This window comes from Thyridium curvatum (assembly GCF_004353045.1).
Source record: "Thyridium curvatum strain D216 chromosome Unknown NODE_88_length_166537_cov_86.287828, whole genome shotgun sequence".
NCBI classification, from domain to species: domain Eukaryota; kingdom Fungi; phylum Ascomycota; class Sordariomycetes; order Thyridiales; family Thyridiaceae; genus Thyridium; species Thyridium curvatum.
In genome coordinates this window covers 39,015-62,982 of record NW_022156843.1, presented here as the reverse complement: position 1 = coordinate 62,982, position 23,968 = coordinate 39,015, and the positions used below count along the sequence as shown (strand labels likewise).

Genomic DNA, 23,968 nt, shown 5'->3' with positions numbered 1-23,968 from the left:
AACAATTCCTTTGTTCGACCTCATACCTGATCAAGGAGCATCGGCGCTCTTAAAAAGTCCGACCCAGCCTCTTGTCTACCGTGACCTCTCCTTTCCGGAACGACAAGGAACACCACGTGATATGTACCCTGTGTGAAAGAACAGTACAGAGATCCATCCACGATGCCGCCGAAACGTGTCCGCCAGAGGCCGCTGATGGAGCGGGTTAGGGATATGTTGAATATCTCCGACTTTCTGCTCTGGGCTTCCGAGGAGATACAGACGCGCGAGCTGGACTCGAAGGAATCCGGCTTTAGATTCGGTCTCTTTGCGAACTTCACCTTTCTACTCGCGAGGGCGAACTCGAGGGCCTCGACCAGTGGAGATGATGTCTTCAGCGACTCAACTGGGAGCGGCTGGGCATACGCGGTAAGTCTGGGCCTGGCTCTCTGTCCTGCTGCGCTTTCTGCACGCGTACTAATTCATCCTCAAATATCTAGGCGCAGACATGGGTCTGGATCCTTATTGCCTTCTCGCTCGGAAACACCCTGTGGACTTTCTGGTCGGCGCGCCACTATCGACTATTCGAAGCCAATGTCGAACAGAAGCCGGGAACGCCATCCGCACACAGAGTGCGCGTGCAGTCTTCGCCGGTCTCGTCCTCGCCTCTCCGATTGATCGCAGACGCGATTGGTTCCGAGACGGCGCAGTCCCGTGCGCATCCGGACAGCACGCGGGATGTGTGGGAGGTCGCGGTGTGGGACCCCTGGCCGGCCTGTCTGCAGATATTCGGATACTTCAGCCCGCTGCATGTCCTGATGTACATGTTCGAGCTGCCGCTTGATCCCTTGGCCCCACGACCAAGCGTGACGCTGTTCAAGTGCGTGGTGCTCCAGGCTGGGCTGTCTCTCATGGTCCATCTCCTCCAGTCGAAGAACGACCAGAGGCAGAAGGACGCTGCTCTCATTCAAAAGGAAGTCATGCGTGAGTATGACACCAAGTTTGTCCATCCGCGGCTGAACCCAGTCGTGAGGGATGTGTCGACCCAGGTTTCCATGGACAGCAAGGATCACGAGGGTGATACGGTCGAGTCGGGTACTCCGACGACCATCATCAGGCGCGGTTTCCAAACGCATCCTAATCCGAATTACGTGTCTCACCTCGGAGACAGCACCACGGGCTCTTCAGTACAGGCCAACCCGGCCCTGAACAGCCGCCTTTTCACCCCTGCAACCAGGTCGCGATACTCGGATTCTTTTACTACAACTCAGTCTACAAAGCCACGCCCGAATTTCCCGGTCCACACGCCACCCAACTTCGCCGCAGCAGCAGCTCCAGCAGCCAGTGGCGGTATCCCCTCATCGATGACGACGGGAAGCACGAACTTTGGAGGCAGCATGGGCGTCTTTACCCACTCCAACTCGCCGTTGAAGAAGACCACTAGTATGGGCAACATCAACGATGCAGGCGGCTTCTTGTCGCCCCGCAACTCGCGCGAGCTGGCCGCCATCGAGCAGAGGGAGTTGACGGAGCGCATGCAGCGGCGGGCCAGCCCACTGAAGGAGAGGGGCTCCGCGATCCGCAGATCGGTCGCCCCGGAGCAGCCCCTGCCGTTGCAGAGCGCAAATCCGTTTGTGGCAGCTCGGCCAAATGTGAACAGGTTCGAGAGGGAGCGGTTTCCATCGCGGTGGTGAGGAGGGAATACCCAATGTCACTTTGGTCCGCACTTGTATGGCGTTTAACGGGTGGATTACCGGGTGGTTAGTTACTTCCTTGTAATATCGCATTGTACATAAGTCTGCGAGGCCGCATTCGTTATATTTCTTAAAATACACCAAATTCTCACCAGGTCGCCTGTTCCATCTGGAGCGGTTGCCCAGTGATCTATCTATTTTCATGTTCGCTCCTTCCACCGCTGGGCATGCCGAAGAAGCAACGTATGCTCTTTCCTTACCAGCAGACTGATGCTTTCCTCTCAATCTATTTCGTGGATGCATTTCGTCTTTCCTTTGTTTGAAGTTGCCCGGGATCACCATCTCCAGTGCAGAGGCTTCCGCCAAGATTATATCATTCCAAGTCTTCATTTCCGCTCGTCGCTTTATCGCGAACTCATCCGGAGCTCTCAGCATGCCATCGCCGTCAAAGAAACACGGCTACTCCCGGTCACTGTCAACCCAGGCCCAAGCCGGGACACCCGTTCCAAGTCCGCGTCCTGGCTTCGGACGGAAGCGGTCAAACTCGTTTACCGGATTCATCACCCGGCTCTTCCCCAGCAAGAAGCCCGAGAAAGGCGGCACTCTGCGAAATCACGGTTTCTAGGAGACCAAGGTTGATGACTGGCAGGGTGTTCCTGACAGGGATCTGACTGCCGAGGCCAAAGGGGCTGACGACAATTTTCTTACCAACTGGAACCTGGCTCAAGACTTGCCCAGACGGCACGAGACTGTACGGAGGCCAAGGGTAAACATGAGAGACGGTTCTCCTCTGATCCCTCATCCTCCGGCCACTGCGGTTCATTGGCATCCTCAAGCAACATCGCCCAATCGTCCAGGGGCTGGCCGTCCGTCTGCTCTTCTGCAGTCACCCTTGGGGGGCCACCCAACTGCAGGCGGAGGCATGTCTACGGCTGCACAGATAAGTGAAACATCCGATACAGTCAAGATATTCAAAGACAGGAAGGAAGCCCGCCGTCAGCGGCGAGAGCTCAAGGCAAGCGGCGACTACCTGGGAGTGCAAGGTGTCAACCCACAAACTGGAGAGCTCGATGTTCTTACCCCGACCAGCAGCTCCGAAAGCCCGACCCTGTTTCCGCCTGTCATGACTGCTGCACTCACCAACTCGGCCAACAATGTCCGGACGGCCAAGCAAGCTTATCAAGAAGCCAGGAGCCAGCATAAAGCAGAGGTTCAAAGAGCGCAAGCCGCCCACGAGCAAGACAAACACGACAAAGCCCAGCGTCAAAAGGACGTCATCAGGGTCGAGCAGCGACAGGTCAGATGGCGCAAGGACGAGGCGCGGTGGTCGTCCGTCGCAGAGCCTAACCTAAGCCCTATTGCGCAATCTCAAGGAACTGGAACGTCGTGTAAGCTCACAAGCCCATGTGTGACACGCGGGACTGACCATATTCTTAGCTTCGGACAACTTGAAGCGCTTAGGAAAGGGCGTGGAAGCAGCGCCTCCGCAATTGCTCAAGTCTGTCCTCACCAAGGCCAACTCGGTCCAAATCGGACCCTCTCCAATATCGACGTCGACTGATGAGGTCCCGCGAGCATCTTCGGACACAGTCGTCCGTACTCCTTCGAGGCAAAATGCCGGTGGCGAGGTTTCGCTGGCAGATGAACTGAGAGATATGGTGATGGCCTCGCCCACCGACAAAGAGAACATCACGAGGACGCCGCATGATGATGGCAGAACCATCCGGGAACCTCAATCCGACCCTCTTCCCGGGGTGCGAAGCATGCCATCACCAGAAGCGTCCATGAGGTCTCCTAGAAGCACAGGGATGACAGCTGTGCCGACCCAAGCCCGGGACCAGCATTCTTTTTTAGGGCAGCACCGCTCCAGGCGCATAGATCCGGGAGGAGCGAGGCAAACGCCAGCCCCGATCCTCAAGCGCAACGAGGAGAGAGCCACGCCTATCCACACCCAGTGGAAATCTCTGCCATCCGTACATGTAGATCGTATAGTCGCAACCAACGATCGCCAACGAACGACTCGGGCGCCAGTGGTGGCGAAGATGGGCGATTACGATCCAATATACCAAGGATTGGAATATCTCGAAAACCTGTCCCAAGAAAAGCCGCAGACGAGCCATCATCAGATCAGCGACAGCATGGCCTCAGGCCCAAACCTTTGGGAGCCAACACCGAAGCGGAGCAGGGAGAAGACGTTCTTCCAAGAGTTGGTCCAAAACCTCGGAGACCCTCACCTGGAATATCAGAAATCGACAGAGAAACTGGTAGACCTGAGCCCGCCAAAGCCCAGCCAGCAGAAGGAAGTCAAACCCCGGGAGCCCCAGAGCTGGCCTCTGGGCAGTCCACCAGAGATCTGGCTGAACGCACCCACCGCTCAAGGTCACGAGGAAGAGTCTGCTTACACACACATCACCACCACTACTGGATCCGATCACGGTCGGCCGAGCCAGATTCTATACAACTTCGACGGAGCGGGAGGCATCGCCGAAGGACCAGTGACACCCCTGTCGGGAGAGATCTCGGCAGTATCAGGCGAGCAAGAAACAAAGAACATGACGCTTTCTCGCCTTTTCCATCGGAAACCGATACCGAGATCATCGCCGAAGGGACAAGACGCGCCTCCCGCAATACCTACCGAAGATACTACGTCGGTTCGCCTGCTGGAGGATACCAAGCTGCGGAGCGAGAGACTATCTCCCCGAGCTTCTCGACACCATACTGTGCCAATGATCCATCCGGTAGCGACAAGGGGAAAATTGTCACCCACAATCATGTCTATGTTCCCTGCCAGCCCCGATTGTCCAAGACCCCAGTCAGAACCTCGTCAAGGCGGGAATCTAGACAAGGCGATCGCGGAAAGAGCAGCAAGGACGGCTCTCCAGGCAACCCCGGGCCAAGCACGAGACGATATCAAGAAGCACCAGCCAGCCCCTCTGAACATCGAGCCAATCGAATTGCTTCCCAGGTCAAGGCTCGGAATGATCAGGAAACTGAGCGACAAGTTCCACGCCATCAAAGACATCCAAAACACCGCAGGGAAGCTCAAGAGGTCAAAGGCAGGCTCAGCCCAAGACATGGTTAGATTTGTCTTACTGGGAGTACTTGTATCACTGTTCAGGCTGGTGTTCGGGTACTGGCGGCACATCTCCCCTGTTTTCGATGTGTACTCGCCCCTGAGGAGGAGATTGAGTGACGGGAGCTCAACTTGGGGAGACTGCTGGAGATATGTTCTCGCTGTGGGCTTTGTTTTCCTCTGCCTCTTGAGCGTGGTGTGGACGGTTCGCGGGTTTTCGTATGCGGTGGGCATGACTGAGTCGTTGGTGCACGGTTTGGTCGTTTTGTTTGGGTATTGAATGGTTTGAATAGGAGCTGGTTAAGACAAAGGCAAAAAGTATTATTAAAGAGGGTTTTAGAAATAAGTAGTAGAAGTTATAAGTGGTGTCATGGCGAGGACGAAGGAGGGGGAGAGTTATGGGTGTCAGCTATTAAAGGGGATGAGGGAGGTTTGACTCATTGAATAGCACCATGGATTCGTAGAGTAAGGTTACCTGGGCTTACCGTCTCCAAATGCAATGAGTCCTTGTCCTCGAGTTACGTCTTGGCTTGTGGCCATAAATGGTTTTTGAAAGGCAAACATATTGAGAGCAGCTGACCCTTTGCGCTTGGATCACTGATTCTCTTTGACTGTGGACTTAGTACATCTAAGATCTCTTCACATCTTTACTATCTGTAAAGGTGAATTCTTTGCAAACTGCGAAAAGGGTCAAGGGTTTCCTCTGATCTGATTTCGGCTGGAGGTGACTGCGAGCTAACCTTCGACTTGAGATTGTTCTCAGGAATTACTCACTTTCAAAACAAATCCACTTGATATCGTTGGTGGCGACGGCCTGATATCTTTCTCAGAATTCATCTCAAGTCTCAACCGATCCTCTCCCAATCAACATAAATAGGAGCTTTCCCCCAACCCAGGCAGCTCTTCTCAGCTTCTCAGCTCACCACCCCCACGATCCCAACTTGAGCATCATCTCAGCTTTATCCGCCCAGCAAAAAGTTCAACCATACTTCGAATTTTCCCACTCGACTCCAGAAAGAAGAGGGGTAATTACAACCAACATACCTGTGGTAGCCCCGTGGACATCCTCGAACCGTGGAAGTCATGCCGAGGCCCATGGGATGGGGCGCATCCGAGGGATTCACCCCGCGGGCGCTGACCAAGGAGGAACTCCGGGAGCTGGTCAGGGCGTTTCCGGACAATGACCCGGTGGAGATGGCCGGTACAAACATGAGACAGGAAGTGGATGACGGCCCAAGTGCGAGAGAGCAGAGCTCGCGGGACGGTGCTGCGGATGGAGAGACAGTCGAGGACGAGGGCGAGGACGGAGGCGACACAGCAGCAGGTGCTGCACGGAAGCGAGACCTAGAGTCCTTCCAGGAGGACACGGAGCAGCCCGACCAGCAGGAGCAGGATTTCGAGAAGTACTTCGCATCGTCGACTGCCCCGAGCGCCTCGATCCCAAACCCGAACTCGATGTTCTCATCCGCGCCGGCAACCGCACCGGCGCCGCACCCCGTGTCCGGGGAGGGCGGCGAGGCTGCCCTCCGCGAAGCCATGGACTCGCTCATGCGCAGCACCGCAGCTCTCAGGGAGAGATTCGGAGACCAGGTCTCGGTCAACCCCAACTTTGGCGCCACACAGCCCTCGGCCGCTCCACCGCCACCTCCGAACAACGGCGCCGATGCCGAGAACCCTTTCAACCCCTGGACGCAAACGAACGAGTACCTGGTTTGGAACCGGGAGAACAGGCCGTCGGACGATCACGTCTATTTCGTGGGCCCGCAGCCACCACAGCATCAGGGATCCCTGCCCGTTCAGGCCGCAACCGTGGGTCAGGGTATCCTCTCCGTGGGACAGGGAGGTTCGATGATGCCCCAGAACGATCAATACATGATGACTCCGGCCGACAACCGTGCCGCAGCGGACGTCGGAGGCCAGGAGCAGGAGACTGACGTCCCTGAGGAGGAGGAGGAGGAGGAGGAGGAGGAGGAGTATTCTTCCTCGGACGAGTCGACATCAGACAACCAAGGTGATCCCGACACTGACAGCGCGGCGCACCAGACAGGCCCATCCTCGTCATGGTCAGCCTCTGTTGGCCTCACTCCTCTGGGAGTGCATTCCGCCTTGGGCGCCAGCTTCTCGCCAGTGTATACCGCGTCCGCGCCGTCGGGTCCCCTGTTTTCAGTGCCGCCGTCGGCTCCCACCGCCGCGTACGCCAACCCAGCAGTACCCGGAATCAATGTCTTCCCGACCCTGAACCAGCCCGTCGGCCCCGGATTCCAAAACGCCGTCCCCTTTGAGCCGTATTTCTCTGCTCCAGCACCTCTCACCATGGCAGCCCCCATTCCTGCCAGTTATTACACCACCCACCAACCCTCACAGCAACAGCAACAGCAGCAGCAACAGCAGCAGCAACAGCAACAGCCCTTCCTCACCTTCCTCCCGAGCTCCTCATCCGTCTTCGGCATCGCCCCGGCGCCCCACCCAGTGCAGCACTACAACCCCTTCCGCCCGCGCACGGCGACGCCCTTCCGCACCACCGCCTCGCCGGAGCCCATCGACCGCCTCTGCGCCAACACGGTGCGCATGGCCCGCGGCGCGGGCGACGTCCCCGAGGCCGTGGCCGCCTGGCTGCCCTCGCTGCGCGCCCTGCTGCGCGACCCCTCGACGAGCGCCTACTACCGCGCCCACGCGGCCGAGCGCCTCGCGCGCGTCGGCTGGCCCCTGGTGCCCGACGCCGCGTCGCGCGCCACCGAGGCCTGGGACCTGTGCATGGAGCTGCGCGTCTGGCACAACCACAGCCCCGGCGGGTTCGGCGGCGGCGGCGCCTTCTCGGCCACCACCGGCGGCGGCGGCGGGACCAGCAGCAGCAGCAGCCTGCCGGCCGACATGGCGGCCCACCTCGAGGCCATCCAGCTCTCGAGCCTCGAGAGCATGGAGCTCTTCACGGCCGCCCTCAACGCCGAGTACCTCGCCTACTGCGCCGAGGCCCACGCCGCGGAGGGCGGCGCGCTGCTCGGCGCGCCGGTGGACGGCGGCGAGATCATCGTCGCGGCGATGGAGGCCCGGTGCGAGCAGGCGGCCGCCGAGGGCACGCTGTTCGCGCGGCCGCCGCGCGCGGCGCTCAAGGACGGCGCGCGGGAGCTCTGGGGCGCGGCGGGCCCCGGCCACCGGAAGCCGTTCCTCGACGCGTTCCGCGAGTCCATGGTGGGCAGGGACCTGGACGCCGTGCGGAGGTACATGGTCGCCAAGGTTGAGGCGAGCACGGGCCGGGACCTCTCTTACTGAGCTGTGCTGTTGGAGTGTGTGTGCGTCTGTGTGTGCGTCTGTGTGTGCGTGTGGATACTAAGAAAGGGGTTGCATGGTTGGTGTGTGGTGGTGTGATGTCGTTACTCTACTGAGCTCCATGAGTCGTCAACATTGCTCGGATCTGCCTTTGATTCTGTCAAAATCGCGGCAGGATGTGGCGTTGTGTTTCTCCCTTACACTGTGTTGTATTTCTTTCTTACACTGCTTGTTATTACCTGCGCTGAGCATTGTCTTCGACATGAACATCACTCTATCCATGCACTCCCGGTCTCTCACAAGACTGTTCTATTACCATTTCAAAATTCAGGGGCGGAGCGCTAAGAATAGCAACTTGAGCAGAAGAATCAACCGTAGCAGATCGATAATGCAAAAATGTCTCGTACCTCGTGAGGCCGGCCCCCTTTACTACCCTGATTATGAAGAATCTTTGACAATGCCGTGGAAAAAAGAGAAGCCCCCTATGCCCTATAACGCCAAGTAATCCCATCCAGCCTTTGTGCCAGCCCTCCCAAAAAAAAAAAAGGACAATGCTGTCGCCATATGGCAAAAGTGTTACATGAAAGGGCCCGGGAGAAGAAAGGTATATATCCACCAGCAGGCCGGTCCAAAACAGGGCTCCAGAGTGAGAGAAACAGAGTGGAAAAGAAACGTCCTAGGGTATCGTGGCACGACAAGCCTCTCGCACCGAAATCACCGACCATCATACGTCCACTCGCGGTACGATCCGTATCGCATCGCATCAACAGCACTTCCCCCTCCTGTTGCTGCCCTCCTCCTGTCCCGCATCGCCGGGGCCGGCCCCGGCCTGATCGACGGTCACGGCGGGCGAGAAGTTGGGCGAGAACAGCCAGCTCCGGCGGTCCCTGCCCACGCGGAAGCTGCCCCTCGGGTTCACCCCGTCAAAGTAGCCGCCGCCGCCGCCGACGCCGCCACCGCCCTCGCCGCCGCCGACGCCGTCCCCGAGCGGAGTGGCGCCCGGCGTGGCGGCGGCGGCCTGCAGCGCGGCCTGCAGCTTGCGGTTCTGCTCGACGAGCTTGCGCGTGACGACGCGGAAGACCTCCTCGACGCCCTCGCCGCTCTCGGCGCTGATCTCGTGGCAGGCGTCCCAGCCGACCTCCTGGCCCCAGAAGCCGGAGCTGCGCTTGGAGCTGGGGCTCCGCGGCTCGGCGCTCTGCCCGCCGAATATGGGCGTCGGCGCGCCGGCGCCGGCGTAGTAGCCCGGCATGCCGAGGGGCGTGGTGGCCGTGGGCGGCGGGGTGGAGCCCACGCCGGGGGCGAGGTTCTCGGCGACGTAGGCGATGCAGCGCTCAAAGGGGACCTCGCGGCGGGTCGGGTCGCGCGTGACGATGTCGGCCTTGGTGCCGACGACGTGCAGGACGATGTCGGCGGGCAGGTTGCGGCGCAGCTCGGTGAGCCACATGCCCATCTCGGCGAACGAGTTGGCGTCGGTGATGCTGTAGCAGAGGATGCAGGCGTTGGCGCCGCGGTAGTACAGCCTCGAGATGGAGCGGAAGCGTTCCTGGCCGGCTGTTTGTCGTCGGGGCCCCCCCCAAACATGTCAGCATGGTGGTTTCTTGTGTAATGTAGATTCGGCCTTGCCCTGTGTATCACACCCTTCATGCGGGCTTGGCTGCTTCGCGCGACCACACCGAGACCTGCATCCCATCCCATCCCATCCCTCCACCCTGAAGAAAAGAAGGGGAAAAGGAAACCGCCAAGCAAAAAAGCTTACCCGTATCCCATATCTGCAGGCGCACGACGGTGTCGGTGTCGGTGTCGACGACGCGCTTGGTCAGGAAGCTGGCGCCGACGGTCGACGTGATCTGCGAGGGGTTGAAGGAGCCTCTGCAGTAGCGCGTGACGAGCGACGTCTTGCCCACGCCCTGCGAGCCGACCACGACGATCTTGGCCTCCAGAGACGACATGGCCAAGTCCCTGCTCCCCCCTTCTGGAGCGAAAGGGAGACCAAAAAAGAAAAAAAAGGGGGAAAGGGGGGCGGAGGGAGCGGAAGAAGAGAAAGAGTACGCAGAAAAGCTGTCCGGGGAAAGATGTCGCGCGCAAAGCAACAAAGTGGACGGGTCGGTGGTGATTTTATCCCCTCGGCCGGTCACTGAAATCCCACTGGTGTTGTTCTGGGGGTTGCCTGTACGCGGAGGCAGATGGATGCTGTAGCATGCCCAGCTAGGGGAACCCTGCCGCTAAGATGCAGCCCAAATTAGTGGCCCTTGGCGATCGTCACAGGGGGTGTTGTTTATTGTCATTCATGCTGTCATCGCTTCGAGGCCCAAGTTTAGATGGAATACTGGGAGAATCACGCAAGCTCACCCGCCAGCGACAGAAGGAGGAAAAGAAGCCAGGAAAGCAAAAAGCAAAGGATGGATGTTCAAGTGTAAGCAGCAGAGATTTCAGCAAGGGCTGTCGAGATGCGTGTTTGAGGGAGCACGAGGGCACATGACGGCTGATTAGGAGGTAGTCAGTCGCGAATGATAATTATATACCTATAAAGTAAGCTGAGCCTCCCTGACATTTATTCCACGGGGCACTCCTGCCGTGGGTGGGTGAACACAGCCCCTCCCAACTTCTGCTTCTGCTTCTGCTCAATGCATCAACAAAATGGCTCATGAGAGTCCCCCTTCCCGCCTCCTTGCCTCTTTCTTGCCGCGTTGCGCTTGTTTTTTGCTCATCGGTGAGCGATATATCCCCATCGTTCACTCAAGTCAAGTCAAGGACTCCGTACTCACTCAAGATCGCCGATGGGTCCAGTTGACGTGCACGTGGTGCAAGATAGCGCCATGCGGCCACTACCGTTAGCAATCTGTTTGTTTAGCACTGATCAGTGTGTCTCTAGTCTCTCGATGCATGCATGTCTCGAAACAAGCGAGAGAGACTAAAAAGGCGTTGTAGACCCGAGGTGGCATTCCTTAGGCGTCATGTTTCGATCGTCTGAACTAGCGTTCGCAAGCACATCACCGCCGGTGCTGGGAAACTCGTTCATAGGCAGACAGGTATCACGCCCACACACCACAATGCATACCAATATCGACTGCATGTTTCATTATCTTCAAGACATGTGCTTCGAGTCCGCTTGCGGTGTGTTGTCGCAGGCGTAATCACTCAGCTCCATCCATCGGGCATGGACTTGCGCAATTGTTCATCATCATCTCCTCAACACGTAGCCTAGATCCGTATCTTTGAGCCTACCCAACGCAACAACAAAAATGCTGATACAAATAATGACGTGAGAAATCCCCCGTGTCCAAGATACTCCCCCACCGCACATCCCCCCCCCCCGCTTCACAGCTTGGACTGCCGCTGCGGCGGGTTCGCCAGCGGGTCGTACACGGAGCGCGCCAGGTTGTCGGCCGGCACGCCGTTGCCGTGGCTCAGCAGGCTCTTGACGTCGACGAGCGACGGGTTGAGGTCGGCGACCGTCTGCGCGCCGATCAGCCGCATGTTCATCTCCATCTCGTCCTTGAGCAGCTGCATCGCCTTCTCGACGCCCGCCTGCCCGTACGCCGACATGGCGTAGAGGAAGGGCCGGCCGATGCCCACGCCCTTGGCGCCCAGGCACAGCGCCTTGATGATGTCGGTCGCCCGGCGCACGCCGCCGTCGATAAAGATCTCGACCCTGTTCTCGAGGCCGAGCTCGCGCAGCACGGGCATCGTCTCGGCCAGCACCTCGATCGCCGAGCGCGCAAAGTCGAGCTGCCGCCCGCCGTGGTTGGACAGCACGACGCCCTGGACGCCCATCTCGATCGCCTTGACCACGTCCTCGACGCGCTGCACGCCCTTGAGGATGATGGGCATCTTGGTGATGCTCTGGAACCAGGGGATGTCCTTCCAGCTGAGGCCCGGATCAATAAAACTCGAGATGGCCCGCGCCGCGCCCTGCGAGTTGTCCGTCGCGTCGCCGCTCTGCACGCTGCTGCCCTGCTCGTCGAACTTGGAGCGCATGTCCTTCTCGCGGCGGCCCAGCTGCGGCGCGTCGACGGTGATGAACAGGCCCCGGCAGCCGCGCCGCTCGGCGTGCTCGACGATGCGCTGCGTGATCCTGCGGTCCTTGTTGACGTACAGCTGCAGCCACTGCACCTGCGGCGCCTCGGCCGCGTCGACGATCTCGTCGAACGAGCACGACGCGAGCGTCGGGATCATCTGGACCACGCCGTGCCGGCGCGCCGCGCGCGTCAGCACCACCTCGCCCTCGGCGTGGCCCAGCTTGCCGAGCGCCGTGGCCGTCACGTAGAAGGGGATGTCGCACCGGGCGCCCAGCATCGTGGTCGAGAAGTCGACCTTCTCCACGTCGACGAGGATGCGCGGCCGGAACCAGACGCGCTGGAAGGCCGCCTTGTTCTCGCGCATCGTGATCTCGTCGTCGGCCGCGCTCGAGTAGTACCCCCACGCCGTCTTCTTCATGACGCGCCGCGCCACGGCCTCGAAGTCCATGAGGTTGTAGCACTGCGACAGCAGCGGCATGTTCCTGATGCGCTCCTGCCGCTCGCTCTCCTCGGGCGACGCCGCCTCCTTGCTCTCCTGCGCGACCGTCGACATGTCGACGGGGCCCAGGTGCTTGGACTTGTCGAGGTACTTGTCGAGCGTGTCGGGCGGGTGGATGGGGTCGAACTCGTCAGTGGCGTCCCGGCCCGCGTACTTGAGGATGATCTTCATGCCGCCCGGGTGCTCGGGCATGAACTCGGTCACGTCGTAGGCCTTGCCGTGCACGATGACCCAGCACGAGTCCTTGCTGTCGTGCTTGGCCACCTCGGTGCCCGTCAACATGGGCGCCATGGCTGTTTGCGTGCGTTGCGTCGCGCTGCCCGTGCTCTCCCTCGAACTGTCTATGTCTCCTTGCGGGAGGAGAATGCGTGGCGGAGTTGACTGTCCGGCTGGTCGCAATCGGGGTTCGGATGCGGGGAGGTTTGATGATAACCTACTGACGAGCGCGGGAACAGAAGATGAACCAAAATTTCTCAATTGGAGAGAAATCGAAATCCGGGGAAGCAAATTCCTGGAGAAGTCTGGTGCCACGACTTTTTTTTTTTTATTCAAGACGAATGGCCTGGCCGGAGGAGGATCGGAAAATGGACGACGACACTACCTTTGATGGACCTAGGTAAGTCGGGGAACCCATGCGCTCGCCCGAGATGATGCTAGTTAATCAATGTCCAGCGATAGGTGGTATGGCTTTACCCCAGTTTAGTTTGATCGGGCTATTTGCCCCCATCTTTCCACTGAGGTAGCTGCGGGGCCAGGGCACAGTGCCGACCGGCATCCTGCCGAGACCGGGACGGGATGGAGCCGAGATGCAGTTGATGGACTATGTTCAGTCTAGATCTCACGGCATGATTTAGATAATGTTTGGGATGCTTCGCACAAAGACAGAGAAGATAGAGATGCGAAGACCACTTTTCTACAGCTCCTTGCCTGCTCTACATCCAGGACTCTGCGATTGCCCATCCCTTCCCGTTGACCCTACATGAACGCAGTGCACTCGATCTCGACCTTGGCTCCCAGAGGTAGCTGATACACAGCTACACAAGTACGGCACTGTTTCATGATGTTAGCTATCGTATGCTTGACATTGATCGACAAACTCGCTCCTGTCTCACCGGCTTGGGGCTGATGCTGTCAAAGAACTCGTCATAGGCCTTGTTGATGGCGCCAAAGTCGTCCATGGTCGTGATGAAGATGTTCATCTTGACAATGTTGGCCAGGGAACTCCCGGCCTCCTCGAGGATGGCCTTGAGGTTCGCGATTGCCTGCCGCTGTTGCGGGGAGGGGGGAGAGTCACAGTTAGATATGCTGATGAGTAGATCTTGGCGGGGGAGAACCACAGCTTACAGCCTCTGCCGTCGCACCGCCCTCGGCGAGCTTCCTGGTCTCCGGGCTCAGGCCGACGTTGCCCGAGCAGTATACCATGCCATTGTGCTTGATCGCCTGCGAGAACTGCGGGAGCGGGGCGGGCGCCTTGCTGGTAGAGACTTCTTGCTTGGTTGCCATTGCGGTCGTCGATGTAGTGAGTGAGATCAAGGGACTAACTATTGAAGATCGCAGGATACCAAACAAATAGGGATCCGGAGTCAGCAGCTTGTGTCTGAAGAGTTCATAATGCTCTCGTTTTCGGGAGGAACCCCGCCTAGATAAGTAGACCCCGACCGGATCCTGCTTCGGAGCTAAGAAACCCACCATGGCTCGGCGCGGGTACTGTCGGGGAACGCGATGCCGGACGGAACGGTCCCGCTGCGATACCAGCTGTTGCAGCTTGACACCTAGTAATGATCCATATATGTAGTGTACGAAATTCGAATAGTACGTGTGCGGACAAGTAAATAGGTAAAATAAGAGAAATGACTTGATACGGCCCTGGGATCAAGCTGCTCATCGACAGACACTAGATAAGGCTTGCTCGCACCCTCCATCGTTCCAGACGGCACAGTCCTTCAATCTTTCCTCGCACCACCTTCAAAACTCTGCGGCAAGACCTGTCTCGCTCTGCGCTGGACCCCTCAGGCTCCTGAGAAGCTTCAGCGGACTAGGTCTCTATCGGCATACCTACGTTGCGAGTTACTGCAGGTTGCCAGACTGCATCGCCTAAGGAGTTGCTATTTGCATCAGCGTGTCAGACACAATCAGCCAAAGAGGCGAGGCATTGCTCTCCTCTCTGCCGGCGCCAACAGTTTGTCGTCTGCATGTCTTTGGTGTCGAGGAGACACCCCCAATTTCCTCGCGAATGAAGGTAAATCCTCCGACTCGACAGTAGTTTTATGGACAGAACAACCCAAGACGAACGAGACCGACAAACAGGATCCAAATTCTGGGCTATCCAAGAAGCTAACTATGTCAAAGCTGCACAAGGCACCGAGGTTGTATCTGTCAATATTGTCGCTGTTCAACCATCAGCCGGTTGCTATCTGGCGTATGGGTGAGAGTAGGGTCTCTGTAGTCAACACTCCCTTTTCAAGACAACCTGCCATCACTGCATAGGCTCGGAAAGGACAGAATTGGGATTTCGGATTGACTATACGATGATTTGCGGTTCCATTTGCGGTTCCATTTCGCTTGTAAGTGGAATGCAAACAACAGCTAAGCGCCTTCACACTGTGCCCCACACCAGCGGTACTTGTCCTGCCCCAGGTCGAGCCTCGGCGCTTCGGTCTAGCTGTCTGCGGGCAGCAATGACGCTGTCTGTGCATCGGTCCAGCACTTCTAGCCTCCGATGTCGTTTGCTCTGGTTCTTCTTCAACTTGTGCTCTCCGCTCCGCCTCTGTAGGATTTTATTCTAAATGCCATAATCCATGCTACAGTATGACCTAGTACTTGGCTCTGGAGTATAGAGACCCTGTATTTCAGCAACAGTACCACATGCATGAACTTTCTCAATTTTTCGACCTGGCACAAAAACAGGCAGTTTCGTTACTAGAGAAACAGTCACATACGCAAAAAACACATATAGACACATGCAATATTACGTTGAATACATCGCATATGACAACAATTGAACAGACTTCTGACGTCAGAACCCGTGATACGGCGAGATTTTGTTATGAAGAGAAAGAGAGAAAAGACCGGAGCAATAACCCCTCTTGGGATTACATGTAATGGTCGATGTCAAACTCGTCGAAGAAGCTGCAGCCTTCACCAGAGGGGCCTTCCTCCTCCACCTCCTCCTGCAACAGCCAATGCTCCTCCCCGGTGGGGTTGGGGGCGTCCCTGTTCTGTCGGATCTGGGAAGCCGACTTGAACTTCTCGGACTCGGGGTCGTTCCACGCCCAGGCGATAACTGTATCGCGGTTCATCGTGCGGGGGTCGACCGGGAGCTCGGGCCGCCTGGTGGTGTAGTTGAACTCGTCGGCCAGGCGAGCGTTCCGGCGGTTGCGCCAGAAGACGGAGGAGAACTCCCGAGTCCAGGGGTAGGAGGAGGAGGCCAAGGGGGGATTTCCCCGGACGAGCTCCGGCCAGCCGACGAGTCTGCTGGCCAAGGGGGGGAGACCGGCGCGGTTCTGAACCAGGTAGCGGAACCGCTCCGTGGCTGTCATGCTGTGGATGTGCTTGTCGACGAGGTGGTCCGCCGAGTTGCACCGCGGACAACCCTCGACGAAGCCCGAACGGCCGGCCTTGATGCAGATATCGATGCAGTGGCCTTCGCGGCCGCAAAGGCCACAAGTGGGGAGGGCGTCTTGGCGCAGGGGCTTATTCCTTGGAGCCGGCTTCATGTTTTGCAGGCTAGGCACGCGGCGCTCGAAGGCAGGGTGGTCCATCTGCTGCAGCAATTTTGCCGTGCTGCCCGGCGGAGCCTGGGCGAATGCGCGGTCCACCGCTCTGTGGCACTCTTCTCGGCTGAGATTGCCCGCAAGGCCGTTGCTGGGAGCCGGGCCGAGCGGCGGGCCAAGGTCGCCCAGCCGGCGTGGTGGGAGCGGGACACTAGCCAGGTCGTGCTGAGGACGGCCGGCTCCACCATCGTGGGCCTCCTCGAGAGGACGACCGAAGAGACCGTGCTGGTTCTGGCCCGGACGATCAATTTGATCATCGCGAGTCCGGGCCTCGGAGGGACGACCATCCCCACGGCGCTGGTCGTCGCTACGCCGCGAAGCATGGCGACGCCGAGCTTCGCGGCGTCGTTGGTCTCTCTTACTGCCAGCCATTTTGTCAATAGCTCATCTCGGAGGTGGTGTCGATGATAGTGGTGGTGATGGTGGTAGTAAGGAAAAGGTAAAGTAGAGGTAAAGGAAAGGCGGAAAAAAGGATGAAGTTTCTGATAGAGAAACCTCGACCTTTCCTTGTTGAAGGGCTCAGGGAAGAGGGGGAGCCTCAACTGCAAAGATCGATATTAGACCCTCTAGAAAGGGGTCTGTGCGAGAAGCCGACACAAAACCAAGCAAAAAGTGCTGGACTTTCATCTGTTTGATGACACCTCTGTCAACAGCCCTGGAACGTCCACTGCACAAACACAGCGCCTCGCCTGAATGGCAGCTAGTTACCTAGCGAGCATGTTTAGTGCTTTGATTGCCGATGGCAATGCCTAAGGTTAGGTAGGCGGTCCGAATAGATGGAGTTAGGTGCTTGGAAGGTTGCTCGCCCCACGAATTAGGAAACAAGCCGACTCCACCCAAAGCCTCGCCTCGCCAAGCCTCTCTAAATTTCGACAACCTTTTGTTGACAAACCCACCAGAAATTGTTCACCACACCTGCAAAATAAACCAACATCTATCTACGTATTTCGTGCGCCCGCAAAGAACGCAAGATGGACAATATCACACCATCGCCGCAGACATCGCGCAATGTCGCGTTGATAGCGGCGGAGGACGCCGAGATGATCCATCCACTGACAGCCGGGGTCGAGATCGTCGACGTACACGAGCAGGCCATGAAGGAGCTCAATGAAGCCCGAGGTTTGCAGGCGGAGCTGGCCGATAGCAAATTGGCCGCGATGGGGTTGGAGTCCCGCATCGCCGAGCTGGAGGAGCAGCAACGCGAATCCGCCGCTCGAGAGGCCGAGTTGAAGAGCCTTGGCGATTCGTACAGCCGGGCTCACGCCAGCGCCGACGCCGAGCGTGTCCGCGTCGAGCGCAAGAACGAGGAGCTCCAAAAAGAACACTGCGAGCTCCAGAAAAACTATGATCTTATGGTACAGACCTGGAGAGACGAGTCGCGGGAGTGCATTCGCCTCGAGGGGGAGGTGGATACAGTTACCGACAATCTCAAGCTGGCCCATAGAGATCGAGAGAGGATATCGGCCGACTTGGCTGAGATGACAAGGGAGCGGGATGAGGCCCGTCGGCAAAAGGACGAGGCCCATCTACAAAAGAACGAGGCGCTCGGACAGCGTGACCAGGCCCTCAAGGAGTCAGAAGGTACTCGCCAGGAAAAGTATAAGGCCTTGAAGGACCGAGACCGGGCCGCCCAGGACCGATATCAAGCCCTTGGAGAGCTAGAGGGCGCTCGCCGGGAAAAATGCGAGGCATTGAAGGAGCGAGATGAGGCGCTCAGACAGCGAAACCAGGCCGCCCAAGGGCAGAACCAAGCTACCCAGAAGAGAGACCAAGCCCTCAAAGAGCTAGAAAGTGCTCGCCAGGAAAAATACGAGGCCTTGGTGGAACGAGATGAGGCCCGTCTACAAAAAGACGAGGCGCTCGAACGGCGAGATCAGGCCCTACAGGAGCGGGATCAGGCCCTCCAGGAGCGGGACCAGGCGCTCGAGGGGCGAGAGGCAGTTGCCGAAGACCTCTTCGAGGAATGCAACTCCGTCGAGGCTCTCTCGGCATCCTTGACGGATCTCCGGAGCCAGCTCCAGGCGGCACAGTCATCTGGGAAGCGCCTCGAGGAGGATCTGCAGAGGGAGAAAGTTTCCTCCAGAGATCTCGCAACGGCTAACCTGAAGCTCCAGTGCGACCTCCAAAGCGAGAAGACGTCCACCAAGGACCTCGCCGCGATCAACGCCCAGCTCCAGAGCGAGCTCCAGCGTGAGGGAAATGCCCTCGCCTCGGAGCGCGCGGATGCGCGAGGTCATGGTATGGATGTGGGACGCAATGGTCCCGGCCCCCTCCCTCCAGCTAACCGAATGGAACAGGTTCGCCCTCATCGTCGCGTCGGCCCCGAGCCTTGCCCCTGCAAGAAGCTCCCAGCCGCCGGCACCACCCGCATGGCTCATCCTCCCCACGCCGCCCGATGCCGATACTGACTACCTAGAGCAGCCAGTGCCCCTAAACCTAGATGGTCTCGCCCTCGCCTTGTTCAGTGCCATTGAGACCGGGAGGGCAGGGTCCGATTGGGCCCTGCGCTGCCTGGCAAGTCTCACGAGGCGCGTCGGCACTGATCCGGCGCCGCCACTCAAGGTGAATATCTTCGGGACTCTGCTTTCGTATGTCGTCGCCCAGTTACAGCGGCGTGACCCTGCGGCGCCACCCGTTACTATACCGGTGGCGGCTGCTCTCGCCTGGTGGCAGGTCTCCTTGCTCCTGGAGGCCAAGTGGCCTCCAGAGCAACTGGTCCGGGCGGCCAAAGAAGACCTCGAGTCGTGGCTCTCTAGGGATCATCTCGCCCATGGTCTTGTCGCAGCCCTGTCGACAGACGGGGCCATGCCCGGGTTCCTGGCGCAGAATGCCAAGAACTTCAACCAGCTGGTGACGCCCGGCTTTACCCAAGCAGCAGTGACGCTGTTGGCATCGTCATCATGGCGTGACATGGTCCTGGTCGATACCAAGAGGTGCCTTCTCCGCGTGATCCCGCGCTGCGGCATCTTGGAGGGGTTTGACGAACTGGGACTGGTCGGGCCCAGCACCGGTGACATTCTCCTCGCCAAGGGCATAGAGGAGTTGAAATGGCTCCAGCACTGTGGCTTCTAGGGAAATTCCAACTTTATTTCTACGCGCATTAAAGTCCGTGTTCTAATAAATGCAGAGTGAATGCATTATTACTCCCAACCTTGAAATTCCCCTGCTAGTAGCCATAAGTTGTAGATATGAAGCCTTCTTGGACTGCATGAAGTAATACGAACTGTACTTTTCCTACATACATATTTGGCCTGAAAACTAATGCCGCGTCTGCAACGAGAGACAGTATATCTAGAGTCAAGACTGTAAAACGTTTTGGCCGTCTAGATATGCCAAGAAAGCAGCAACACCGAGATATCAACTAGCGAGATGGCTATGGGAACAGTCAACAGACGAGAAGTGCTCGAATAGACAGACGGTGGAAAGAAAGGCAGAAGGAAAAGGTCAGTTGATATAGGTTAAGGGTCCAGGCGATAATGGTGAAGAGGAGGGAAGTCCGTTGTGCAGATGGTAGGATGTATCCGTCCTATCAAAGAGCAGAATAATGTCGTAGAGCTGTGATTTCGGTGTGCCATATGTGCAACCGTGACAGCTTTGACATCATGGCAGATCGACACAGAGAGATCTCATTACAGGAGGCAGGGCTATCTATAGCTACGGCAGTCAGCAGGTGGCATCATCTAACTTTTGAAGTCGTTCTAGTAGAGATCACACGTGTTTTATAGGTCTAAACGATGACTGAACTGGTACTCGTCTACCTGTCAGATACTAGCCAGGTCTGTATATTAGACATAGTTGAAGAGATGTTTTATAGGTAGTTCGCAAACTTGTACAACTACCTACAAAACATATTGTATAACCAGACCAAAACCACCCTATCAAAGTTAAGAATCCAACATATAAAACTCAACTACAGCAACCAGCAGGTGATATTATCTATCTTCTATAGATAGTTCTAGCATATAATACTTAGCTAGATCAGTCGGAGTTGGATAAAAGGGTGTTCTAGGAATCAAGCTTTCTAGGGGTAACCTTAGAAATTTAGAGGTTGACTTTGGTAGGGTTACACATCTTTTATAGGTATTGATGATACTTTGCTAACCATCTCTAAAACAGAATGTATATGAATCCACCAACATCTTGGGCGCCTGGTGTACAAAACCCAAGCTGGACTAGCAAGCCGAATAAGTTTTGAACCTATGCACCCTAAATTATTATTTGTAGAATGAATATGAAATTACTTACTTGATACATGGGTTATAGGATTACTTGGCTCTGATTGCTGAAGAGTTGTAAGGGAGCCACCACCTTGCATACTGATATAAGAACTTGAGTGCTTGACAGGCTGTATTATTCACTTTACTCTACCATGAGGCCCTGGATGAATTCTACACTATACGTCACGGAAACATATACGGAGAGAGAGACAGCCTGGCCACTTCATCAAACTTCAAGACTGATACGTTTCCTTCTTACAACACGTCAACACAGACAGCCGAAACACACTTTCAGCCAAGCACAAACCACTCCAAGACGAGCAGCGACATCCGTGGACATAACCCGTTTCATTCATTCTCGAATAGCTTTTATTCTAGTTACATCATAATCCTCCTCTCGGTTCCCCCATCCACTCAATCACAACAGCAAATCCCCATTGTTCGCCACCCCCTGCGCGGGTTGGAAGACCTGCTGCGGCGCGTACTGGTTGACGACGTAGGCCTCTGTGCGCCCGCCGTCGCCGCCAAACGCGTCGCTCTGCTCCTGTATCCGCATGCCGGCAAAGTAGGCGTCGGCGTCGCTGACGGCCTGGTCCATGCCGTTCCCGTTCGCCTGTGCCTGCTCCTGCAACTGCTGCTGCTGCTGCAGCGCCCGGGCGTTCACGTCCGTGGCCTGGCCGCCCATGCCCAGCATGCTGAGGTGCTTGTTCGCGTCGTAGGCGGCGGGCTGCTGGCTCGCCGTGGGCAGCGTGTGCTTCTGCAGGGCGGGGGACTCGATGAGCCTGCGGGGCCGGGCGGACCGGAAGACGGTCTGCACGGGCTTGAGGTAGACGGTGGCCAGGGTGCCGACGTTGAGGCACATCTCCTCGAGGGTCTGGGGGTCGAGCTTCTCCGACTCGGCGGTGATGGCGGGCTTGTCGCCCATGACGATCTGCTTGGCGGCCTCCATGTCGGTGGACAGCAGGCGCCAGTACATGTAGGCGCGGTCGCGCAGGTCCGGGTTGTCCGTCTCCTCGGTGGCCCACTTGAGCACCTTGGGGACGAGCTCCTGGCCCTTGGTGGGCCGCTGGATGAAGAGCTTGACGGTGGCGGTGAGCAGGGCGAGCTGGACCTCGACGGGCTCCTCCTGGAAGGAATACAAGAAATCCTCGAGCAGGGCGTCCGAGTTCTCGATGCGCGAGGCGTACTGGCCGATGACCCAGACCATGGCGGCCTTGGCCTCGGGCTCGTCGAGGGAGTCGAGGTGCTCGCAGAGGGTGCCGATGATGACCTCGTACTGGTTGGGGTACTTGCGGAAGATGTTGCGGATGACGACGGTGGCCTCCTGGACGATGTAGGTGATCTTGGTGGCGACGAGGTCGAGCAGCAGGTTGATGCAGGCGCGGGCGGCGGGCTCGATCTTGATGGCGAGCTTGCCGATGGCGCGCACGGCCTTGCGCACAAAGTGGACGTCGATCTCGGTGGCGTACTCGCGCAGCTCGGTGAGCACCTCGTCGATGTTCTTCTCGTTGGCCAGCATGAAGATGAGCTCGAGCTTGGTGACCTTGACGTAGATGGGGTCGTTGTACTTGCAGAAGAAGACGCGGATGTCGTTGCGCAGGACGGCCGGCCGCCTCTGCAGGATGAGCAGCGCGTTGCGGAGGGCGAGGTACTGGACCTCGGGGCCCTTGGCCAGCAGGGTGACCAGGGGCGGCGACAGCTTGCGGCACAGCGCCGTGATCTGCTTCTGGTCGGCGATGTAGTTCATGAGGTAGAGGATCACGCGGATGCAGGTCAGGACGACGGCCGAGTTGGAGTGCGAGAGGCGCGGCGAGATGCGCTCGGCCAGCAGCAGCGCCTCGCCCGACTCCTGCGGGACGTACGACATGAGCGCCTCCAGGATGTACGTCTGCCCCCATCTGGGCGACAAAAGTCAGCACGGATCACACATATGATCCCTAGACAAAACTTACTCTGAGCAGTCGGGCAGGATGGCCACCATCTTGGACGCGTTGCTGTAGTCGATGGTCAGCTTGATCGCGTCGCTGCGCTCCCAGATGTCCATGAGCCCGGCCAGCGCGCTGGCGACGACGGTCGGGTTGTCGTCCCGCAGCAGCGAGTTCAGCCGGTCGATCAGGTCGGAGCCCTCGACCATGTGGCGGTCGTGGTCGTAGAGCTTGGCGACGGTGAAGGCGGCGGTCTTGCGCACGTAGGGGTCGGCGTCCTTGAGCAGGTGCTTGACGATGGGGACGGTGGCCTCGACGAACTCGCGGACGTGGATGTAGGACATGGTGCGCAGGGCGAGGGCGCGGACGAGGGGGTTGGGGTCCTCCACGTCGTGCTCGAGGACGGGGATGGCCTTGACGGCGATGTCCGGGCGCATGCGGGCGTAGTTGACAAGGAAGAGGAAGCACATCTTCTTGATCTCGAGGCTCTGGATGTGCATGCAGCCGATGATGTCGGGGAACAGGGCGACCATGTCGTTGTTGCTCATGGTCATGTTGGCGACGATCTTCTTGAGGGCGACCTTCTTGGCCGTGAAGTTCTTGTCCTTCTTGCCGCCGCTGTTGAGGTCCTGCCGCAGCTCGGCGACCTTGCCCTGTGGAGAGAGTCTGTATGAGCTGACTGGCGCGGGGGGGAAGTACATGAACATCATTGCGTTTGCCATCGAGGGCGGACTGAAGCGGGAAAAGCAAGGCTAGTCGATGCTGGGCGCCTCAAGCAAGGGCAGGACGGGAGTGCGACTCGACATGACGAGGCCGGTCTCGAGCGCACACCTATGGAGAGAGAGCACAGCAGCGCTGAAGGGGATGTGTAGATGGGAGGTGAAGCCGCGCCGGCGCAAACAGCGATAGATATGCAGGGTTGATCAACGGCGAGGGAGAGGGCAGATAATGCAGCCAAGCTATATTTAGGATGTGACAGGTCGTTGGGGGAGAAGTTGGTAACGCAAGCGAGTCCTTAAGAAGCTTTGGCGGAGCTGGCGTGATATAGAGGGGGAGACGGAAAGTATCATGGGAACACACGAGACAAGAAAAGGAGGGGAGCTTACCCGGGCGAACAGCTTGGAGTCGCCTCCACCTTGTGAGCTCGACATGATGTCGTGTGTCTGTGCAACTCGTCCTCCTCAGATGGCGCAACGGTGCGTGTGATTCGCCGCAGCAGAGACACGGGGGGCTGGCGAGCCAAGCCGAAGGGGGGAAGCCGGGACCGGGGGTGCGGTGGGCGGTATTCACGGGCGCGCAGCGAGCGTCGTCTCCAGCCCTCTTGAGATGGTCTCAGTCTGCTGCTTCTGTTGGCTGGTGGCCGGGCGCCGTGCCGTTGACCCCTCCTTTGGGCCAAGTCCAAACCTGTCTCGATGCGGTGGCTAGCGGTTCTTGGGGTTGCGTTCCGAGTGTCCCAATGCGGTGAGTCGCGCGTCTGCGGCCGTCAGGGCCAAGCGGCACAATCAGGATTCGCCAGATGCAA

General features: G+C 58.1%; 7 protein-coding genes across 7 annotated transcripts; 2 read left to right on the top strand and 5 right to left on the bottom strand.

The window, feature by feature from the left end:
* Positions 1–162: 162 nt before the first annotated feature.
* Positions 163–8,016, top strand: E0L32_010651 (uncharacterized protein; the record flags this gene model as incomplete). Its single annotated transcript, XM_031133292.1, has 5 exons — positions 163–408; positions 480–1,631; positions 2,299–3,061; positions 3,111–4,750; positions 5,800–8,016. 5 exons carry the CDS (start codon positions 163–165, stop codon positions 8,014–8,016), a joined length of 6,018 nt encoding a protein of 2,005 aa, XP_030989364.1.
* Positions 8,017–8,776: 760 nt separating this feature from the next.
* On the bottom strand, positions 8,777–9,962 carry E0L32_010650 (uncharacterized protein; the record flags this gene model as incomplete). Its single annotated transcript, XM_031133291.1, has 2 exons — positions 8,777–9,564; positions 9,770–9,962. 2 exons carry the CDS (start codon positions 9,960–9,962, stop codon positions 8,777–8,779), a joined length of 981 nt encoding a protein of 326 aa, XP_030989363.1.
* A 1,369-nt stretch (positions 9,963–11,331) lies between these two features.
* E0L32_010649 (uncharacterized protein) lies at positions 11,332–12,822 on the bottom strand (the record flags this gene model as incomplete). Its single annotated transcript, XM_031133290.1, has 1 exon — positions 11,332–12,822. The coding sequence occupies one exon, from the start codon at positions 12,820–12,822 to the stop codon at positions 11,332–11,334; it is 1,491 nt and encodes a 496-aa protein (XP_030989362.1).
* Positions 12,823–13,506: 684 nt separating this feature from the next.
* On the bottom strand, positions 13,507–14,034 carry E0L32_010648 (uncharacterized protein; the record flags this gene model as incomplete). The annotated part of the gene is made up of 3 exons (XM_031133289.1): positions 13,507–13,581; positions 13,644–13,799; positions 13,876–14,034. The coding sequence occupies 3 exons, from the start codon at positions 14,032–14,034 to the stop codon at positions 13,507–13,509; spliced, it is 390 nt and encodes a 129-aa protein (XP_030989361.1).
* Positions 14,035–15,623: 1,589 nt separating this feature from the next.
* E0L32_010647 (uncharacterized protein) lies at positions 15,624–16,676 on the bottom strand (the record flags this gene model as incomplete). The annotated part of the gene is made up of 1 exon (XM_031133288.1): positions 15,624–16,676. The coding sequence occupies one exon, from the start codon at positions 16,674–16,676 to the stop codon at positions 15,624–15,626; it is 1,053 nt and encodes a 350-aa protein (XP_030989360.1).
* Positions 16,677–17,275: 599 nt separating this feature from the next.
* E0L32_010646 (uncharacterized protein) lies at positions 17,276–19,376 on the top strand (the record flags this gene model as incomplete). The annotated part of the gene is made up of 2 exons (XM_031133287.1): positions 17,276–18,601; positions 18,657–19,376. The coding sequence occupies 2 exons, from the start codon at positions 17,276–17,278 to the stop codon at positions 19,374–19,376; spliced, it is 2,046 nt and encodes a 681-aa protein (XP_030989359.1).
* Positions 19,377–20,939: 1,563 nt separating this feature from the next.
* On the bottom strand, positions 20,940–23,597 carry E0L32_010645 (uncharacterized protein; the record flags this gene model as incomplete). Its single annotated transcript, XM_031133286.1, has 3 exons — positions 20,940–22,419; positions 22,474–23,099; positions 23,553–23,597. The coding sequence occupies 3 exons, from the start codon at positions 23,595–23,597 to the stop codon at positions 20,940–20,942; spliced, it is 2,151 nt and encodes a 716-aa protein (XP_030989358.1).
* Between the last annotated feature and the right edge of the window lie 371 nt (positions 23,598–23,968).